Genomic DNA, 14,443 nt, shown 5'->3' with positions numbered 1-14,443 from the left:
ACCCACCATCTCCAGCAGCATATTTCACAAGGCAGGTGTTTCTTCAGTAGCTGCTGAAGCAGAAGAAAAAATGTTGCCAACTCAACCTAATTAACAGTGTCTTAATGGCAGTATGGAAAAACCATTGCCCTTGCAGCTGCTCTCATTTCAGCCAGCCAGGAATCAGTCCCTTCCCAAATGTTCCCACAGTGGTAGGTACCTAGCCGCCATTATTGTTTCCCTGGACCACGCTGTCAGCAGAAGGGTACATGACCATTAACACATTGTCCAGTAACCATAGGCTTGCACACTAGATATCCTTCACAAGACACTAGGTCAATCTTCTGGCAACTGAGAAGGATACAAGATGGGCACACCTAGGAAACTGTTGGTGCCACCATTTGTCTTGTTCAATGGTAACAGAGTAGTCACCTGTACCTCTTTCTCCTCACTGCACTCATGCTCCAACTTTTCAGAACCAGGAGTCCCCCTGCATTTAGGATGTCCTCCTTCCATTTGCTGCTGCCTGCCTTTCCCTGTATTGTGGAAGAGCAGGCAGCCTATGGCCATAGGTTTTTGCCTGAAACATTGTGTGGCACCTTTAGAGTGCAAGAGCACTGGAGGAGACCAGAAGATGTGTCAGGAGAGGGCAATGGTGGCAGCATGTCAGCATTTAGCCTGTGACATCTATTTGCTTTTGAGCTTTTGGGAGAGTACCTACTGATTTTGGGAGTCAGAGGATGGAGCCATTGAGGAAAAAGGGTTACAGGTGAATGCGCTGTCATCGTTGGAGAAGACACGTGGTGGCACCACCAGCAGTGTGTTTCATCCTGCATTCTTCCCAGCCACCAAAAGTATGACCCATTGGGGGGAGATTTACTAAAACTGGTGCATACAGAATCTGGTGCAGCTGTGCTTAGTAACCAATCAGCTTCTAAGTTTTACTGTCAAAGCTTAATTCAACAAGCTGAAGTTAGTAGCTGATTGGTTACTATCCACAACCGCAACAGATTCTGTGTGCACAACTTTTAGTAAATCTCCCCTAGTGTGTCATGAAGGATATGTCGTATCTTATTGACCATGTGTCCATAGTCATATGTACCCTGCCGCTGACAGCGTGGTCCAGCGACACAGACACATTTGGTTCCACATGCTGGTGGAGGACAGGAATGGTGTTATGGGCAAAATAATGGTGGCTGGGTACCTACAAATGTGTAGCACAGGCCATGAACTCTTGCTAGGAGGCTTATTTAACAAGCTGGAATAGGAGCATCTACATAACCAGCAGTTTTCCTAAGCTGGCATTAAGATGCTAGATATAGGGTTAAATTGGGGACATTTTTTTCAGCAGTTATGGAAAAGACAGCTACCTTGGTTAAATTGCTGCTGGAGACGACAGGGTGGGTGTGGAAGAATTCTGCTAAAATTTAAGCCTTTGTTTGACGCCCCTCAGCCTGGCAACATGACCTTCTTACCAACTTCCTTCTCATTCAGGTGCTGTTACCACTCCTTCCTACCTGCTCCTTCCAGTCCTCTGCAATCTGCCCCTGAACAAAATCCTTCCTTGCTTCTGGTATGCATCTCCCTCAGAACCTTAATCTGTGGGACTCACGGTCAGTCTGCCACCTCATCATCCACCTCCTCCTCATTGCTGGAGTCCGCTTTGCAATAAGCTCCAGCTGCTGGAACATCATCTGAGTTTGCTGCTCTTTGCCTAATGTCCCTTTCCTCTATGGTCATGACACTAGCTTTTGAATCCATTATATCTGAAAGGAGAAATACTTGCTTATGACTGAGATCATCCCTCTGCAGCAAGTCAGTGATCATGAGATCAAATAAAGCCGGCCATACATGGATCGAAAATCCTTGCTGAACTGGCCAAATTTCAATCCATGTACAGACCAACTACTGTACAACTTCCCTGGATTTTCCCTGCTTGATCAGCGATGCAGGCTATAGCCTGTAAGGCTGATCAGTGTATTCTGACGCCAGGAAGTCTTCCCACTGTCAGAATACAAAGGCTCAGTGTGGAGGATTCCCCCAGACACATTGTGTGTGTGGATGGGGGAATCGAGTTGTTTTTTTCTTTCAACCTGCTGGTTGAACAAAAAAAATATGACTCATCTATGGGCTGCCTTATTTTGCCTACTCTTCAATGCCAGCTTGTGGGGCTATTGTGGGATTAGCAAGGGTAGAGGAGGGTGCCTTAGCAGCAGTTGCAGACAGTTTGTTGCTCTGCACCTGGAAGGTGCTAGAAAGGCTTTTTCAGCCACTAACGAACCCTGTGTGTGCTATGGCTTTTTAGCTAGATCATTTTGTGAAAGGCTCTGTATGGTGTGACCTGACCACTGATTTTGATCTGGGAGTCCTATTCGTCTCCTACTACCTCTTCATGTAGAACCTCTGCCTCTCACTTTAGGCCTGCTGGACATTTTTAATAAAGGAGTATTGCATACCTCCCAACTTTTTGAGATGGTAACAAGGGACACCTATTAGCAAACGTATGTAGGACGCATATCCTACCACACCCCCTTAAAGGAGAATTATACAAAAAACACTATTAGTTAAACCCAAATGATTTTTTTATCACTACTATTCCTTTATATTGGCTTTTGAAATTTACAAATGCAGCAAATTAGAAATTGGATGAGAGGTTTAGCACTGTGAAACACTTTCTGGAAGATAAAAAGTACATTTTATATACAACTTTATAGATCAGACCAAAATGAGGGACAAATGAGAAGGAAAGAGGGACAGAGGGACAGAGAGACTTTGTTCCAAATCAGGGACAGTCCCTCGAAATCAGGGACAGTTGGGAGCTATGGTATTGCCTACATTTATTGACAGCTTTGGCGTGGTGCTTTGACAAACACTACTTTACCGCTCAATTAGTGATATTGCAGTGACATGCTACAAACAAAAAGGCAGCTTTGTCTGTGTCAGCAACATGTGTACGCTGAGCACCCTGACATAAAAAACAGGGCCAAATAAGGGACAAATCGCAGATTGCCGCCATTACTAGTACAAAAATAATAATAATAAAAATGCCATAAATCTATACCCTATTTTGTAAACGCTATAACTTTTGCGCAAACCAATCAATATACGCTTATTTTGAGTTTTATTACCAAAAATATGTAGAAGAATATATATCGGCCTAAACTGAGAAAAAAAATGTGCCTTTTTAAAAAAAAAAAAAAAATTGGGGATATTTATTAAAGCAAAAAGTACAAAATATTGTGTTTTTTTCAAAATTATCAATCTTTTTTTGTTTATAGCGCAAAAAATAAAAACCGCAGAGATGATCAAATACCACCAAAAGAAAGCTCTATTTGTGAGGAAAAAAAGGATGTAAATTTTGTTTGGGTGCAGCGTTGTGCAACCGTGCAAGTGTCAGTTAAATGGACGCAGTGCCGTATCGCAAAAAATGGCCTGGTCATTGAGCAGCCAAATCTTCTGGGACTGAAGTGGTTAAGCACATCTCACAAGAATGCAGTTTAAAGGATTGGTGTTTTTTCCATGTCAACCTCAAAGTCACATTAAAAGTACCCTCTCCCGCTGTATGGTATTTTGAATTTTTATTTTTTTTTAATTTTGTAAAATGTTCAGCATTGCAATGCCCAGCTCCCTGTGCCTTTTTTTGACAATAGCTTGCCTATTAGCCTTGAATTCATTATCAAGATTTTCGCCCATATACTTCAAGGGGATTCACTGCTAAGTTCGGGTTTCTCATATTTCAAATAGGATGTGACTGTGCATGTTGTGGAGAGCAGCAATTAAAACACCAGTATTTGAAGATGCATATTTTTACTGCATTCCCTTACCTAGCAGGCACAAAAAGGCATATGTACTAAAGACATTGGATTCACTTCAATTATTCAATTGTCAATCTTCCTGTCTTGTAGACTCCACAGGCAGTGAGAGGACGCATACCTTTTCAATGTAAGAAAAATCCCCTCATACAGTTGTCACAGGATTAAGTGTCTCCATTGGAAGATTTCCCCTTTATTCCTGTTCTGGTGGCAACTCAAAACTTTGGATTTACCCTCACTTTTATTCCAGTTTACTATAGTGATTTCAACAATTAGAAAATGAGTGAATCTCCCTAATGGGGACCCTAATGGGTTTCTTCCGGGTACTCCACACTCCAAAGACATGCAGGTAAGTTAATTGGCCCTAGTGTGTATGAATGTGCATTGGGGGTGTGCCTGGGCACACCCTAATCTCACTACATGCAGTGCCACTTCCCCCCTGTTGGCCCCCTGTCCCACAGTGCTGCTGGCTTCCCTCTTCTGCTGCGGGGGATGTTTTAGGATGGAGAGTGGGGGAAGGGGCTTGTAAATATGTAATTTACCAGCACCTTCATTTTCTAAATGAACACACTCACTCCCTGTGTTCATGCATAACTGAAGCATAGTAAACTGTGTTTACTATGTTTCAGTTTGTGAATGAACAAGAAGCTGATCAGCACAGAGCACTTCCCATTCATTCACTGTCCCGTGCAGCTGAGGCTGCAGAGAAAGGCATGTGTGTTTGAGCTTTGTGCACTCCCTAATGCAATAGGATGTGCAGACCTATGATTAGGAATCTTAGATTGTAAGCTCCTTGAGTGCAGGGACTGAAGTGAATGTTGAATATATGTGCAAATTGACGGCGCTATAGAAGTACCTGTAATAAATAAATACTTTATTTTATTTATTGCGTGAAGATTCTCAGCTCTAGACAACTTTAGTAAATCAGCCTCATTATCAGGTACATGTTGGGTAACCTCCACATTATATCCCCTATTATTCAGTACTGGCTGTAACAGCAGGGATCAAACCCAATAAATTAGACCTTTTAAAGCTCTTTCAAACTATATGGTAATAATAATGGCCTCTTAAAACGGTAAGTAAACCACTAAACCCCCCCCCAAAAAAAACCCCTAAAACAATAGCATAGTGTGCTAGTATGCATCACATGCTAGCACATTATGAAATACTTAACTTAGAACGAAGCTCCCGCAGCACGCTCAGTCACCACTGAGGGGGCTGATATGTTCCCTCTGCGTTTCTTCCAGGTTTGCAGGCTCCGGCGCTGTGATTGGCACTTCGGCAAGTTCCGGCAGGATGCTTTAAAAGAACAGGTTCCTTTTTTTTTTAATGGGTTAACAAACGCTTTAATGTCTTTATTCCAAATTTCGCTAACTCAAACATGCATGAATAATGTACAGTTGCAGCAAAATTGTCCATATTATGACACCAACTCTTCATGTGTGACCACCATTTATAAACATGCTGACCCAAACCTCAGAGGAAATGTGAACATTTAACCTTATTTTACAAAATCCATCTCTAACCCTTCCACTTTACTGTGAGATTCTGGTAATTTGTAGAAACGCTCCTACGTTTGTTCATGTTAGACTCAATCATCTGTCCTTTAAAAGATCGGTTCTGTGTTGCCCCACAGACACCACTTACATTTAATCCTGGAATGGAAAATAAGTGCTGGAAACAAAAGATTAAACCTGATTGGGGGCCGTGGGTTAACAGAACAGAATAAAAGAGATCATGTATACAAGGTATGCTGCCCCTGTCTTGGTAGTTCCATAATACATTGCTTTAGTAATGGTCAAACATACATTTTGGTGGCATTTATAAGGTAATGACATAGCAAAAAAAAAGGATCAAGAAACTGTTGGTAGAAAAAATATCTGCAGTTACAAAGAAAAATAAATAAATAGGCAATGATGGAACAATTGTATCAAGTTGTACGGCACCACCCGCCTGGAGTTTGCATGTTATCCTTGTGCCTGCGTGGGTTTCCTCCGGATACTCCAGTTTCCTCCCACACTCTAAAGACATGCTGGTATGTTAAAGCGGTAGTAAAGTCCGCTTTGTGATTTTTACCTACAGGTAAACCTATAATAAGGCTCACCTGTAGGTAAAATGAATCTCCTAAACGTGCACCATAGGAGTTATTCACACTGGATGCAGCCAGTGACGTCACCGGCGCATGCGCTCTGAAGGTCCAGCATAGCATAGCTCGTATGCGCAGGAGTGACATCATTGCGGTCCTGGCCACTCATACAGTTGGAGCCCGCGAACCCGAAAGGATCGCCGGGAGAAGATGGAAGCCCTGTCAGCAGTGACAGCTCGCTGCTGCAGGGCTTAGTTCTAAGGTAAGTATTTCATAATGTGCTAGTATGCGGTGCATACTAGCACAATATGCAGCTGCCTTACAGGGGATTTTTTTTGTTTCTTTTTAACTGCCGCGGTTTACTACCACTTTAATTGGTCCTAGTATGTGTATGTATGAATATGAGCTAAGGACCTTAGATTGTAAGCTCCATGAGGGCAAGGACTGATGTGAATGTTCAATATATATGTAAAGCGCTGCGTAAATTGACGGTGCTATATAAGTATAGGCGGTCCCCGGGTTACAAACATCCGACTTACAAACGACTCCTACTTACAAACGGAGGGAGACAACAGGAAGTGAGAGGAAATCCACCCCTAGGAAGGGAAATTCTCTCCTGTAAGAGTTATTATGGGAAAAGGGTGTCTCCACTGAGGCTTTATCACCAATCCTTGTTTCCACAACAACCCAATTTTTTTTGTACCTGTAATAAATAAATAAATAGAAAGTGGTGGCCCATCAATGAACATTAGCACTAGAATTCTGACATAGATGTCTGATTTTTTGCTGATCTCTGCTATGATAAATCAAAGTAATCTGCCTTTCCTTATTACCACCTACGCAATGAATAAATGAATAGTGGATCTGGTTGATAGTTTTCTAAAAAATACATGTAACAGGTAATGCAGTAAACCATATTATCAATTCCATCAGCATACTAAGTAGTAGAAAGCGTAATATACACACACACACACACACAGTATATAATTTATATATATGTATACAGTATAGTATTACACAGCTAGCACGCAATATAATATAACGTATTGCATACTTGCTGTAAATTGCTTGTCCCGCATTCTCCTTTCTTTCTAGTTATAAAAAGATTGTATTGCTTGCTGTTTTCTCTTCACTCTTACATAGACCACTATAGGAGAAAGCTCTGTATCTGTACCTTTAAATTCACATAGGTCTTCATGCTGTACCTTGTAGTTCACAGACAGCTGGAGCGTCACATGTTGCCTAATCCTGCTTTAGAGGGTGGAATATATTGGATATAGTCTCCCAGATTTAAGGGTCTGCGCTTTTTTAGAAATGTGCCTTTGAACATTTAAGGCTTAGGGAAATACCCTTTCTCCATTCACCAGGATGAGCCATAACAGGATTATCTACTGGAAGTTGCAGAGCTGCAAACAAAACACTTTTTTCTTTGCATTTGCGATCTTACAAAGTGAATGCATTCTTTAATGTCATATATTAGAAGGGGGAGGGGCACCATGACTAGTTAAACCTCAGGCACTTTGGCTTATTATAGGACAATATGCGACAGGTTAAATGATCAGCATTAGCAGTGCCTTGGCTGGGCATGTCTCTACAAACTCGCTGGTGGAGAAAGATGCCTCTAGTGCCACTCCCAGACATCCCACACTTTTATAGTAGCTAGATGCAGTATTATTTTACAAGCAGTAACACTGATTATTACATTGATCATAGTGTCTTTCATAAGATCCAACCATATTGCTTCATAGAAAATGGCAATGGGAAATATAAACTTTAAATCTGGTTGGTTGCAATGGGTCAATAGATTTATATATAGGTTTATATTAAAAAAAAAACAAAACACTTTAATAAATGATCTCACAAAATATAGCTTCACTATTTCATGTTCTAGGACAGTATGTATTGTTTTGGTTGAAAGAAAAATACCATCATACATGTAGGCACCCTTGGAAAGTTAATTTTTATTCATCTAGATTAGGATACTTTACGATAATATTTGCTTGGATTTCCAAAAGAATTATGGCAAATGCATTCTTTCAGTGGACACATCTGCATTCTGTATCTGGTTAAAAGCCAGTTTGTATTTTTCTCCGCATGAACTGGAAGTTTTGCATCTCTCTTGGCCAGTTTTGGCCATCTCCATGTGAAAGATGCCATTGAATGTATCCAAATCTCAGCTAGTCAGTTCTAAAAGCCCAGTCTTCTTATGTATGGCCAATTGTAACAATAAATAAATACATTTTTAAAGAATCCACTCTGTTTAATGATATATTCAGTCCTGCAAAACTTGTTCATTGGGACTTAGATACAAAAAAAAAAAAAAAAATATATACATATATATATATATATATATATATATATATATATATATATATATATATATATATTTGATGTAAAATAGATAGATAGATAGATAGATAGATAGATAGATAGATAGATAGATAGATAGATAGATAGATAGATAGATAGACAGCAGATATGATAAAGCGTAAAACAGTTGGTGTTAGGCTCCATGCACACTGGGCTTAAAAACACGCCAGTTCCCCTGGCAGAAAAAAAACTTAATTTTTTGTACGGTTTAGGTGAGTTTTGTGTCTTTTCTGTCAGAAAACTCCAATCAGAAACGCAAACCAGAAGGGTTTTTTTTTCCTGCTTCTAAACGCTGAGCTTAAAATATACCTGTAATCATGCTAATGTGCATGGACACATAGGATAACATTGAGCTACTTCTACAGGCAAAGCACAAAACTCCTGAAGTAGCAGCGATTTTTAAGCCAGTGTGCATGGAGCCTTAGAAAATATTTTCTAGTTTCCCATCATGAAATACACTCTGAATGTGCTTTTGATGTTTCATTTAGGCACAAACTTTAAAGGTAGCACATGTTTAAAGGGTCAGAATATACAATTAAAGGGAATACATTGTATTGTTTCTGCTACTGACATCAGGGGGAAAATTATTGTTGATGACCCAGCACTCAAGCAAGTAGCAGGGCATAAATGATGCCAATTCTTTTTTTTCCCCCATTATTTAAATGACAGTATTTCTTTTGAAAACTAATTGTTGTGTTCCACACCACAGAACAGATTATTCATCTTTCTGTAATACACTGGAGATATCCTTTGAAGAGACTTCACAGTTTGGAAAGTCATCCAAATCTCAGGTTTATGATCTGCAGACTTTGAAAGTTGATATAATATAGCAAGAGATGAAGTATTAAAAGCCTCTCGGTGTCATGTGTTATCAAGTATAGCCTCCTGAATAGGGTTCTATCTGTATTAGATCTCATTTTGGATTGAAACAAGTGAAAGCTTCAGGTCACCTTTTAACCCCCATGGTATACAATAGGCTTACGATGTCAATGGATATCTATTTATTGGCAGAACGGGAACACCAACCTAAATGGGATGATTTACAAAGGGGCGTGCCTTTTATCCCAGGTCATTGATTTTGTTTTCACTTGAAGCAACAAGTTAGGTCGGGGAATAATTTGTTTTATTTATTTATTAATACCTTAACTTTTTTTTGCTCTTGCGCATGTAACCAGATAATGCAAGACATGTGCGTTGACTACTGATTTTACCTGCATACCTACAGGGATACTTCATAAACGGTACACATTTATGCAACAATAGATCACACATGGCTAGAAGTATTTTTGTATTGCTTGACCCTCCATACAACACAAATATTTTGTATCACTACATTACTGTTCAAACTCATGGGACACAGCAAACATGGTGGAGTGATTGGATGTTAATATTTTACTTACAGGTACTTAGAAAGTTTGGTATTTAAGTGATATCCTTTATTGGCTAATATGAGTTATTCACGATGCAAGATAACAGGATAACTCAGATCCCTTGAGAAACCTATAAGGCCTGAGGAAAAGATCTGAGCTATCCCAAAAGCTTGCATCTTTAATAACTCAAATTAGCCAAAAAAGGATATCACTTAAATTACAAACTTTCTGCATTAATGAATGGCTGACATAGTACAACACTCAACAACGTACCAGTTGGCCTAGACCAATTATAGTTTTGAAAATCCTCCTCCACATCATTCGGTAATCATTATTGGATACAGTTGCTAAATCATACAAAGTTCAAACACTCCTCAGTCCAAAGTACATTATTTTATTTTTTTAATAAAATAGTAGAGCATGAAAAATAATTGTATGTTACAAATATATATAGATATGTACAAAAAAAAAAACAAAAAAAAACAAAACAAAACAACTGTGTCTATTCCACACAGCAAAGAGCAACGCAACATACAAAGTTTCTCTTGCAGTATCTAGTGCTTTTTTGATCTATTCATGGCTAGAATTTGTTTCACAATAGAAAGAGTCAATAAGCCCTTTGAATTGATCCATCTCCTTTTTTTTACCCAAACAGTCCCAACGTGTATAACATTTGGCTTGATTTCCATTAAAAAGCCACAGGGTAGGACTAAAAGGCCTCCAAAGGATGGACCCCTTAGTTCTTTTGTCAAGAAACCTTTTGTTGCCCTCTGTTTGCAGAAACATAATGTGTTTCTGCTTTTGACGTAGTAGGGACAAAAAAAAATATTGCACATTATTTCCCAGTGACAGACCTAAATACTGCTTTTGTAGCTTTAGAACATCAGATCGCCTATGAGTGTCACAGAGGTCAGAAGGCCACCATTCTATGGAAGGGTTAACAATATTTAATGCTACAATCTGTGGGGAAGCTTTTTTAAAAAAATGAATAAGAAAAGAATAATGTAGGTAAGCTATGATCAAAAATATCAGTAGTTATCAGTAGTTTCAAACACTTAGGCTGACTAGACATGATAATCAAAGGTGATGTGACCAATCAGAGCGCTGCCAGAGAAAAGCGAGCAGCGGAAGTGTTAACAAGCTCATATTTCTCTCTCTCCGCCACAGATTTTCAAGCCTGCCTGAAAGCCTCTGTGACAGTTTATGGATCAGTCCCTTGTTTAAAAAAAGAAAACAGAAAGATGTGCTTAGTGTGTATGAGTTGCCCATGTCTGAAAAAAAAACTTTGCCAACTACACACTGGGCAATCCCTGATCTTTCCTTAAACATGCATTACAGATCTGCCTATGGGTGGCCAACTTTAAGCTGGTCACACACATTAAAATCTAATAGTACACCCTCCTTTACATTTACCAATGGCTAGTGCAACAGCCTACTAGATCAAATCAAATTTGAGAACTGTTTAGGAAGGTCTTTCTACTACATAGATGTTGATTAGTTTAAAGGAAACTGTACAATCAGATGTGTGGCCAGCTTTAGAGAAAGCTTGGAAGGTTATCAACTAGTGGGTGGAATTTCAAATAACCCCAATTTCCCCTTAATCTGGCTGAGTCCTTAAAGCCCACTGAGTTTTGTAGAACTTGACTCCCTAAACTAAACTACATCCTTACTTCGTGAATATCACTAAGCAAAACTAGTAAACTTCAACCTAATTAGGATTAAACATAATACCAAACAAATTAGTACTGTAAGAGGGCATTTACCATAATGTCCCTTTAAGCCAGGCAAATCTATTTATCCACAGGATAAATAAAACTCAAGTTCTTCTTAAAGTGATTTTACCTTGGCATGCTGCATTGTGGTGACTAAGACCCAAAGTTCAGAGCTGGGTTTGCTAGAGTGTGCAATTTCTAACAAGCAGTCCCCTTTGCCCACTCATATCATACACAGGTTGGGGGCTGTAAGGTTGATTCATACTTTCCATGGTGGATTTTTTGTGGGTGTTGAGTTTTTTTGTAGATTCCAGTACTTGTGATGACACTAGCAGGTTTCCGCCTGCTCCTTTTCTTTAATCGCTTGCTGAAAACATTCTGCCAGGACTGTAAGGTCTTAGAAGTCCAAATCCACATCCCGCTGGTGATACCCACCACTAACAACATAAATATTTTCACCATGAATATTTCCACTGCTGGGATAGAGTTTGTCATAGTACAGTCTAAGGTGTTAGTCTGAGCGTTCATCTTACACTTATCCTGCGTGGCTAGTATTTTCCAGTAGTCCATGTTTAGTCGCTCATAAAAGTAGCAAGCAATGACACAGGTGGCAGGAACAGTGTAGAGGACTGAGAAGACCCCAATTCGGACCATTAGTTTCTCTAGTTTGTCAGTATTCTCCCCTCCAGTTTTCATCACTCTCCTGATATGGAAAAGGGCCACAAAACCAGACAAGATGAATGAGGTGCCTATTATGAGGTAGCATGCTAAAGGAATTAGCACAAAGCCCGTCAGAGCATTGACATCCATGCTTCCCACATAACAGACCCCAGTCAGTTCATCCCCAGCTACTCTCCTCATCACCAAGATCATGATGGTCTTCACAGCTGGAATAGCCCATGCAGCTAGATGGAAATAACTGCTGTTTGCTTCGATTGCTTCATGTCCCCATTTCTTCCCTGCAGCCAAAAACCATGTCAATGTTAAAATGACCCACCATAAAGAGCTTGCCATGCCAAAGTAATAGAGGATGAGAAACACAATAGTGCAACCAGTGCTTTCCAGGCCCTCTTGGATAACATAAAGCTGTCCACTGTCCCTGTCGCAAGCGATACTATCAGCTCCAGCAAAAAGTCGAATGATGTATCCTACAGAGTACACACTGAAGCACATTGACAGAAAAATGATAGGCCTCTCTGGGTACCTGAAGCGTTGGGGGTCTATAAGGAAAGTGAGGACGGTGAAAGCACTAGAGAAAAAGCACAGGATGGACCAAATAGCAATCCAGATGAAGGCAAACTTCTTGTCATTTTTGCTCCAGTATACATCAACTCCAGATGTACAAAGCGGAGCACAAGACGCACTTTTCTCCACATGGTGAAACTTTCCTGAGTTTTCACAGGTCCCTCTGCTTGGAATATCTTTAGGTTGTAGATCATGGCCACTATTAGGTCTTGGCCTAAATATAGGAGGCAGCATACTTGACCCTCTAGGAGCCTCATCAGATCCATTATTGGGGGCTTCCATGCACAGGTAATTGGGGTCATTTTTATTAGGCAATTTGCTGCAGTCAAGAGAGTCCGGCCACTTAAAATTAAACTGCTCCATGATGGGGGAACACTTGAGCCTGGCTTGCTCGCACATGACCCTGCAGGCTGGGATAGGAGTGGACACCTGCTCAGTACACATGGGAGCATACAAGGAGCATAAGAAGAACTTCAGATGACCATGACAGCCATACTCCACCAGTGGGGCAAACTCGTGCAGTTGGATGGCCGCCTCTCTCTGATTTTCATGTCCCATCAGGTTAGGCATCCGGGTCATGTTATAGCCAATGTCCTTACACATAGGGATCTCAATGGCTTGACATTTGCCTTCCCCAGTCCGATCGGTGTCTATGGAGCTGATCCCAGAGCAGTGACACACTCCTAGTAGTAGAAGCAGGGTAGATCTGAAGAGCGATGCTGGGATCTCCATGCCTGCAATTCACCGAAGACTGAGATAATGAAACACTGATGGGGAGTCAGGGCTGCATCGTTCCTTCTGGATGGAATGGGTAATGGAAGAGATCAGTGTCCTCCACTGTGCTCCAGGAGAGATCAATGTCCTCCAACGCGCTTCCGAGTGATCGATGTCCCCAAAAGTGGTGGCGGAGAGAGCTCAGCGTGCTCCTGGAGCGCTCCGTGTCCCCGTGTGTGCCGCGATCAGCGCTCCACCAGCGGGGTCAGAGCCCCTTCCTCGCACATGTCCAGAGCCAGCGCTGGCCCGACGTGCCTCCTTCCTCCCTGCCGGCTCTATGTGCTGCACTTGTAGGCGATCGGTGGTGGTTGAGTGATGCACGCACTCCTCGTCACTCCTCTTTCTGGAGCAGCTGTGTAGGGGGGCTGTGTCCCGGGATGAGAAAAAAAAAAAAAAAAACCTGTTGGAGATCCGCCTTGCATACGACATCTACTTTGCATAAGAAAGGTGAAGCTGACACGTTGATTAGTTTGCAATGGGTCGGAACGGCTGTAGCCCTCCAGCAGGACCCCTGCATAGAGCTGTGATCCCACACTTTCCCTACTCCCCCCTCTCCTCCTCCTCCTCCTTCTTCTCCCTCCCTGGGGAACTTTTCCAAGTGTCTACAAAGAGCTGGCCCTCCAGTGCAGGTAGGAAGTGAGGGAGTGCAGGTACAAGGCTGCACTGTTTGTAAACACAACTTATTTATTTAGGGCTGACAGACAAAAGGCATCCAGGTTTATGGCCACTTCCACAGACAGCTCCCCAGGGTTGTAAATCCAGCTTTTGTTTCCCGATGACACTTGCGTTCTTTGAAGTTTAGCTACAAACATAGATCAGGTTTTCGTAAGAAAAGAAAAAAAAAGCACCAAATCTGCTTTCAGAGAGGAGTTTTCCACTGTAACTTACCCCATATACGCATAAATGTGCGCTTATGCACATACATTTATTCTAGTGGCTAGAATAAATTAATAATCCTGGTTGCCAACAGTGCCAAATTTATAAGGGAGCAAAAAACACAATTGCCCCGAGCCCCCCACTGTCAGAGGGGCCCCAGACTTCCTTTATATAAAAATAAAAGTTTATTTTATATAAAATTCTTTTTATTATTAATAA

General features: G+C 41.0%; 1 protein-coding gene across 1 annotated transcript; it reads right to left on the bottom strand.

The window, feature by feature from the left end:
• Positions 1 to 9,990: 9,990 nt before the first annotated feature.
• On the bottom strand, positions 9,991 to 13,891 carry FZD10 (frizzled class receptor 10). Its single transcript, XM_073628077.1, has one exon. The coding sequence runs from the start codon at positions 13,304 to 13,306 to the stop codon at positions 11,558 to 11,560; it is 1,749 nt and encodes a 582-aa protein (XP_073484178.1). The 5' UTR covers positions 13,307 to 13,891; the 3' UTR covers positions 9,991 to 11,557.
• Positions 13,892 to 14,443: the final 552 nt, after the last annotated feature.

This window comes from Aquarana catesbeiana, linkage group LG01 (genome assembly GCF_042186555.1).
Source record: "Aquarana catesbeiana isolate 2022-GZ linkage group LG01, ASM4218655v1, whole genome shotgun sequence".
NCBI lineage: Eukaryota > Metazoa > Chordata > Amphibia > Anura > Ranidae > Aquarana > Aquarana catesbeiana.
Note: the sequence above shows the minus strand (reverse complement) of the source record. Positions and strands in the feature narration are given on the sequence as shown.

Bases quoted from the DNA above. Each gene is read 5' to 3' on its own strand.
- FZD10 (XM_073628077.1), bottom strand. From the start codon at position 13,306: ATGGAGATCCCAGCATCGCTCTTCAGATCTACCCTGCTTCTACTACTA.